The sequence below is a fragment of the Kryptolebias marmoratus genome, linkage group LG12 (assembly GCF_001649575.2).
Source record: "Kryptolebias marmoratus isolate JLee-2015 linkage group LG12, ASM164957v2, whole genome shotgun sequence".
Taxonomy (NCBI): domain Eukaryota; kingdom Metazoa; phylum Chordata; class Actinopteri; order Cyprinodontiformes; family Rivulidae; genus Kryptolebias; species Kryptolebias marmoratus.
Window position 1 is genome coordinate 323,784 of NC_051441.1, and position 7,373 is coordinate 331,156.

A 7,373-nucleotide genomic window follows, 5' to 3' on the forward strand; every position below is an offset into this window, starting at 1 on the left:
AGTCTGAGGCCCTCAGAGGCCCCCGGCGTTCAGTCTGAGGCCCTCAGAGGCCCCCGGCATTCAGTCTGAGGCCCTCAGAGGCCCCCGGCGTTCAGACTGAGGCCCTCAGAGGCTCTCAGCGTTCAGACTGAGGCCCCCGGCGTTCAGTCTGAGGCCCCCTGCGTTCAGTCTGAGGCCCTCAGAGGAGAGGACGGTCTGCAGTTTGTAGAAACCAGACAGACGCAGCATACAGATTTATTAGTCCCGATGGGACGACTGTTCTTCTGAAGCTGTCTGTCCTTCTGTCTCTATTTACCAAACAGAGTGACTTTAAATTAGGATTTAACACTTTTAAGGACAAAACAAAGAAAATGTCCTCTGCACTCTTTAACCACCAATAAGACGGATAAAAGCAACGAGCTGTCCTTCTGTCACAGAATCAACCTTCAATTAAAATATTCAGTGAAGTCAGAATGATTTCTTTCTCTGAGACATTTCTAAATAAAAAGGCTCCACATCAACTCTAAGGAGCTGTGAGGAAACTAATCTAACCGATGTCCTGAAAACAGACTTTATCCTGATTTAGGGTGTTTCTGATCCTTCGGCTCGTTCGGGCTGTCTGAGGACGACTTGTCCTTTTATTTGTCTTCTTCTTCACACACCTCGACACGCAACACTCGGGAAACAAGTTTCCTCAACTTCCTCCACAGAAAAACCAACAAACGCAGAGAAATTCAGTGATGGAACAGCAGCAACATGCAGAGGAAGGACAGCGGCGATCTGTGAACGCTTCAGCTGTGAAAGAGTTCAGGAGGAGGCAGTTCTCACAGCTAATAATAGGGAATTTGTCATTTCTGGAAGAATGTAAGAGGCTGGATCGCAGGCAGAGAAGAAGTGTGATCCAAACAGGCTTTAACAGCGCCGTATGCCCACACGCCGTCACTTCTGACAAGAAACACAAGAGTTTATAACAGACAGGCGAAATAAATTCAGTCTGAAGCTGTTAGTGAGGAACATCCAGCTTTAAAACAAACAGCATTTAAATCAAACCAACACTGCAGCTTTAATAAAACATTTACCTTTACAACTTGTTGTTTTTACTCTTTGGTCTGTGAGTTTTTAAAAACCAGTCCAGTCAGCTGGGGGACTTTACCCAATAATATGATTTAAATGTTAGAAATTAAAGATCTGGGTCAGATAATTATTCATCCTACAATCAGCTGAAACAACCAAAGGGTGATCGTGTTTCTCAGGCTGACAGCTGAGTTTAGGATTAATGAAATAAATGTTTGCTGTTTATCTGAAACCAAACTTAGCGGCTGGTTGAACACATCCTGGGCCGGGACGTCCTTGGATCCCGGTCCGAACCCACCCTGCCGGGCCGGCGGGATGCGGAGACTCACCGCGGCTGATTGTGGTTCCGATCCGGAACGAAAAACAACGATTAGCAGCCCAGCTAGCGGCGGGGGTCCTCTCCTCTCAAGGCGACGCCTGGCGCATTTCCCCGGGAGCTCCTCCTGCCTTCAGACCGGTGCTGGAACCGGCTGCCGGTTCCGGGTTCCGGGTGGCCTCGCTGGTTTACCGGGCTCCGCCGGGAAGCTCGCCGCCTGTCTGCCGTTACCGTCTCGGCTAACTGTTAGCTTAGCTTCAGCGGCTCGGAGCTAAGCTAACTGTTAGCTTCGCCTCGGTACCTCGGAGCTAACGCAGCTAACGGTAACATGAGCCGCTCGGCGGGGTGTGGCTGTCGGTTCCCTGCGCCGCCGCGCTTCCAAACATAATGTCCCGCACTACCTTTGAAAACACGCTCTTAAACTCGCCCTAAAAACTGAGCCCCATCCTCGAACTGGACCCGAACCGGATCCGTTATTTCCCCCCGTTTTTTTTTTTTTGTTCTGGCTAAACACAAGATGGCACAGGCAGTTGGGGCGGGACTCATTTCCACTTCCGGTCAGGTTTCCGTTACAAAAATAAACTCGACCTACATGGAGTCCATCATCTACGGAGCCCCGTGAGGGACATGTGCTGTTAGCGCGTTTCTCTGGAACAGTGGAGCTGAACCCCGCCGTGATGAAGACATTACATTATTATTTAGAGCAGTGGTTCCTCACCCTGGTCCTGGTCCTGGTCCTGGTCCTGGTCCTGGTCCTGGTCCTGGTCCTGGTGCTGGTCCTGGTCCTGGTCCTGGTCCTGGTCCTGGAGGAACACCATCCTGCAGTCCTGCTGAAGAACAGAGAAACAGTGGAAACCTGCAGGACGGTGTTCGTCAGGGACCACAGCTGGAAACCACTGGTTTGGAAGAATGTTGTATCTGAGTGTTCAGCTCCAGATGTTTGTTTGGACTCAGGTGTTCAGATGATGTTTCCTGTGGAGAGAAGCTTCTCCTCAAGCAGACTGTGGCTGAAGCTTCTGATAAAAACATGTTTCCCCTCAGATCTGTGTCTCACTGTGGGCCGGCTGAGGGCAGGAACACTGCTGAGGTTCTGCTGAGGTTCTGTTAGAAAGAACAAGGAACGGGAGGACAGGGGACAGACAAGAGGACAGGAGACAGACAGGAGGATAAGGGACAGACAGGAGGACAGGGGACAGATAGGAGGACAAGGGACAGACAGGAGGACAAGGGACAGACAGGAGGAAAACTAAGAAGCAGGAAATCAACGTGCTGACAGAAACACAGAACCCTCAGATTGGGTTCTGCTCCGGATCAGAACCAAACCCAGAACCTTCAGCTGTTTTTATGAAGTGTAGAAGTGAGTTTATGAGGACTTACTGCCCTCTAGTGTCCAAAGAGGAGAATGACACTTAATCTTTACAACAAAACATTTTTATTTCTTTATTTTTATTATAAAACTGCTCCTCAAACTTTATTTTCTCTCCATGAAAATGATCTGATAGTTTATGATCTAAATCCCTGAAGCTGAGAAATATTTAGCTGTTTTAAAATAAAAATGTTCTCAAAGATTTTTTTTATTCTTATCATTCATTTTTAAAACACAAGGAAAACAATTTAGACCATAAAATTCTGTTGATTTTTTATTGCAATGTCCAGCAAAGCAAAACTAAAAAAGTTTGACATTTTTAAACATTTACAGTCACTTGGATTTTATTTTGAAGGGTAATAAACACAGAAAGACCTTTCAGAATAAAGTTACCCTTCAGCAGCGTCAGAGAGGAGTCCCACAGAGTCCAGGTCCGGGGCCTCTTCAGTGCACCTCCTCCACAGTGGGCCCCTGGGGGCCTCCTGGGGCCGGCTCTCTGCAGGTCCCGGCGGGCCCCCCTCCCTGGTCCAAGCTGCCGAGGACGTTCTCCAGCTCTCTCTGCTTGTGTTGGTACTCTTGTTTGTCAGCCAGCTGGTTGTCCTCCAGCCAGCTGATGGTCTCCTGACACTTGTCCACCACCTTCTTCTTGTCCTCCTGGCTCAGTTTGTCCCTCAGCCTGCCGTCCTCCACGCAGCTCTTCATGTTGAAGGCGTAGGACTCCAGGGAGTTCTTGGCGGAGATCCTGTCCCTCTGCAGCTCGTCCTCGGCTTCGTATTTCTCGGCGTCCCGCACCATCCTGTCCATGTCCTCTTTGCTCAGTCGGCCTGTATCGTTGCTGATGGTGATCTTGTTCTCTTTGCCGGTGCTTTTGTCCGCCGCCGACACGTTCAAGATGCCGTTGGCGTCGATGTCGAAGGTGACCTGGATCTGAGGGAGGCCTCGTGGAGCCGGTGGGATTCCCGTCAGCTGGAAGCTGCCCAGCAGGTTGTTGTCCTTGGTCAGGGCTCGCTCCCCTTCGTAGACCTGGATCAGGACCCCGGGCTGGTTGTCCGAGGACGTGGTGAACACCTGGGTCTGTTTGGCGGGGATGGTGGTGTTGCGTTTGATCAGGGGCGTCATGACTCCTCCGGCCGTCTCGATACCCAGGGACAGAGGGGCCACGTCCAGCAGCAGCAGGTCCTGAACGTTCCTGGACGTGTCCCCGGTCAGGACGGCAGCCTGGACGGCGGCGCCGTAAGCCACCGCCTCGTCTGGGTTGATGCTCTTGTTCAGCTCGCGGCCGTTGAAGAAGTCCTGCAGGAGTTTCTGGATCTTGGGGATCCGGGTGGAGCCTCCCACCAGGACGATGTCGTGGATCTGGCCCTTGTCCATTTTGGCGTCCCTCAGGGCTGTCTCCACGGGCTCCAAGGTTCCCCGGAACAGGTCGGAGCACAGCTCCTCGAAGCGAGCCCTGGTGATGGAGGTGTAGAAGTCGAGGCCCTGGAACAGAGAGTCCACCTCCATGCTGGCCTGGGAGCTGGAGGACAGCGTCCTCTTGGCCCTCTCGCAGGCTGTCCGCAGCCTCCTCAAGGCTCTCTTGTTCTGGCTGATGTCCTTCTTGTGTTTCCTCTTGAACTCGTCCACAAAGTGGTTCACCAGGCGGTTGTCAAAGTCCTCTCCTCCCAGGTGAGTGTCTCCGGCCGTGGCATTCACCTCAAAGACGCCGTCTTCCATGGTGAGGACGGACACGTCGAAGGTGCCTCCGCCCAGGTCGAAGATCAGGACGTTTGTCTCTCCTGAACTGCCTTTGTCCAGACCGTAGGCGATGGCGGCCGCCGTGGGCTCGTTGAGGATCCTCAGGACGTTGAGTCCCGCGATGGCGCCGGCGTCTTTAGTGGCCTGGCGCTGGGAGTCGTTGAAGTACGCCGGGACCGTGACCACAGCGTCGGACACCTTGTGACCGAGGTAGGCCTCGGCCGTCTCCTTCATCTTCACCAGGACCATGGAGGAGATCTCCTCGGGGAAGAAGGTTTTCTGCTCTCCTTTGTAGTCCACCTGGATTTTGGGCCTCCCTCCTTCTGAAAGCACCTTGAAGGGCCAGTGCTTCATGTCCGCCTGCACCACCGCCTCATCAAACTTCCTTCCAATCAGCCTCTTGGCATCAAACACCGTGTTGCCGGGGTTCAGAGCCACCTGGTTCTTGGCCGCGTCCCCGATCAGCCTCTCGGTGTCGGTGAAGGCCACGTAGCTGGGGGTGGTCCTGTTGCCCTGGTCGTTGGCCACGATTTCCACTTTTCCGTGCTGGAAAACCCCCACGCAGGAGTAGGTGGTGCCCAGGTCGATGCCGATGGCGCCGGTTTTAGCTGCGGCCATCTTGGCTGAGTTCACTTTGTGTCCTAAAGAAGCAGAGACACAAAGCAGAAGGACATCAGAGAAGACAGGAAGTGCAGCAGCTGATGGAGCTCAGATTAAAACAAATGTTTCTGATTTAAACTTTAGGACAATTATTTATTAAACTGAAATAACAGAAACTTAAGAAACAAACATTCATTAAAGGACATTTAGTCAAATATTAAATATTAGTTTCTAACTGAAGTTTTTTTATTTTTGGTTTCAGTCAAACAAAGAAATCAGCAGAAAAACTGAAATAAGAACTCACTGAGAGAGGAGGGGATTGTCTCCGGTTCTGGTTCTGTCTCTGTCTCTGTCTCTGTCTCTGTCTCTGTCTCTGTCTCTGTCTCTGTCTCCTGGTTTGTCTCTGTCCCGGTCCTCCCCGGTATTTATATTTTCCCTCTCGGTTCTCGTTGTTTCTCGAGTTTTCTGTTGATCCTTTCGTCCAATCAGAGCCCAGATCTGTCGTGTGCGTCATGACGTCACGCGTCTGCAGCTTCTCCCAGCTTCTGGTCGCTGTGAGAAGCTGCAGAGAAGCTGCAGAGAAATCTCCTCAAACAGAAAGAATATAAATAGATATATTTTAAATGGAGTCTTGTGTTTTTCTCTGGAGAAAGTTTTATTTCTTTACAGACATTAAAGTTTATTTTTATCCAAAAACAGGGTTTAAACTTCTGTATTTGTTTGTCACACTGCTAACATCTTTAGGGCTTTTTCCATAAAAAAATCAAAAAGTCCATCTGTATGAGGAACATATGCAGATATCTAAATTCATTTGGGTTCCATTTATTTCTGTCATAGAAATAAAACTCTTTGGAAAGAAATAAAGAAGAACAGGACAAACAAACCTTCCAGTTTAAGAAAGAAAACCAATAAATTAAAGGAATATATTTCTGTTTGTTTTATTTGACAGATAATCAGATCATTTCTCTCAGTTTGGGTCATATTTTTATTTGTTTTAATCTTAGACTGGTCCTGTAATTATAAACTGTTCATAAAAACCCTGAAGTTTGTTCATCCTGGTTTGATTTCAGTTCTGGAGGAAACCAGAAGAAAAGCAGTAAATTATTGGACAGAATGACTGAGAAGAAATAAAACCTTCTTCTCTGTAATCTTATAAACATCACATCAGAACCTTCCTTCTTGTTCTGCATCATGTTGTGCTTCACATGTTCTCCGAGGCAGCAGAGGTTCTCGCTCCTGCAGCCGTCACAGAGAACAACACGTTGGGGCAGAAGGATCTGGCGTAGACTGCCATTTTGGGAAGTGGCGGAGCGAGGAGCACCTCTCTCTTCTTGCTGCTCAGAGTTTTGAGGATCTCTGCAGCGGCCCGGCCCGGAGAAACGCCGCGAGGCTTCCTGGAGGGAAGAGCTGCAGGGAGAGAAGAGAGGGAGGCTTTATCTGCAGCCGGCGCTCCTGCCGTCGGTCAGAGGGTTATTTTACTGACAGGAGCAGCTGATGAAGGTGTGGCTGACGGTGCTGACGGAGATCCCGAACTCTTCCACCTCGGCCCTCAGGCAGTCGAAGAACGCCTGAACCGCGTGTTTGGAAGCAGCGTCTGGAAAACAAACAGATCCAACTAACCTGATTCAGCCTGATTCAAGATGGCTGCCACAGCTAATACACACATCAGGCGTTTATGGATACTGAGATCAACTGTGGGGTGGTAGTAGCTGAGAGTCATCCCCAACACGTACTCTGAACTCACACGCACTGCGGAAAGGAACGGCCAGTTTCCCCTGGATGCTGGTGACCAGGACCAGGTGACCACGTCTCCTGGACATCATGGAGGGCAGGACACCTGGAAGAGAGACGGCGTCACACCTTCCTCCTCCTCAGACCCCTCCCTGCAGGCAGGTACCTTTAGCCAGAGTGACGGGGCCAAAGTAGTTGTTGTCCATCAGAAGCTGGTCCAGCTGCAGGGACAGAGTCTCAGCGTGACCTTTGACCTTCAGGCTGCTGTTGAAGATGACAACGTCCAAACAGCCGTAACAGTCCAGGATCTCCAGCACCGCCGCAGACAGGCTGTCCACGTCTCCGAAGTCCAACACCACCAGCTTCGGAGGGAAGGTCTGCAGGAGGGAGGGAGGATGAGGAGGCTGAGGATCTTCATCATCGAGATACTGTCTGTAGTACTCGTACTGCTGTATAGTACTCTCTGTAGTACTCGTACTGCTGTATAGTACTCTCTGTAGTACTCTCACTGCTGTATAGTACTCTCTGTAGTACTCGTACTGCTGTATAGTACTCTCTGTAGTACTCGTACTG

General features: G+C 50.4%; 3 protein-coding genes across 5 annotated transcripts in view; all 3 read right to left on the reverse strand.

Moving 5' to 3' along the window:
* LOC108229447 (serine/threonine-protein kinase TAO2) overlaps positions 1-1,895 on the reverse strand; it is a 14,442-nt gene extending 12,547 nt beyond the window's left edge. Inside the window, exon 1 of the mRNA XM_037978681.1 lies at positions 1,383-1,895. The gene's annotated coding sequence lies outside the window, so the exon portion shown is untranslated. The remainder of the gene's footprint in view (positions 1-1,382) is intronic.
* Positions 1,896-3,010: 1,115 nt separating this feature from the next.
* Positions 3,011-5,515, reverse strand: LOC108251650 (heat shock 70 kDa protein 1-like). The gene is made up of 2 exons (XM_017442016.3): positions 5,374-5,515; positions 3,011-5,110 (listed from the first exon to the last, which is right to left on the reverse strand). The coding sequence occupies exon 2, from the start codon at positions 5,085-5,087 to the stop codon at positions 3,180-3,182; it is 1,908 nt and encodes a 635-aa protein (XP_017297505.1). The 5' UTR covers positions 5,088-5,110; positions 5,374-5,515; the 3' UTR covers positions 3,011-3,179.
* A 196-nt stretch (positions 5,516-5,711) lies between these two features.
* LOC108251651 (dehydrogenase/reductase SDR family member 7C-B-like) overlaps positions 5,712-7,373 on the reverse strand; it is a 4,499-nt gene continuing 2,837 nt past the window's right edge. Inside the window, exons 4-7 of one of the 3 annotated variants that reach the window (XM_037978796.1) lie at positions 6,967-7,177; positions 6,814-6,906; positions 6,553-6,663; positions 5,712-6,476 (exon numbers count right to left, since the gene is read on the reverse strand). In XM_037978796.1, the coding sequence (XP_037834724.1) occupies positions 6,271-6,476; positions 6,553-6,663; positions 6,814-6,906; positions 6,967-7,177 (621 nt within the window). In that variant the 3' untranslated portion in view covers positions 5,712-6,270. The remainder of the gene's footprint in view (positions 6,477-6,552; positions 6,664-6,813; positions 6,907-6,966; positions 7,178-7,373) is intronic. The other 2 variants (XM_017442017.3, XM_037978797.1) reach the window with 2 other exon arrangements.

What these genes read in the sequence shown, in the direction of transcription:
- LOC108251650 (XM_017442016.3), bottom strand. Translation starts at nt 5,087, where the DNA reads ATGGCCGCAGCTAAAACCGGCGCCATCGGCATCGACCTGGGCACCACC.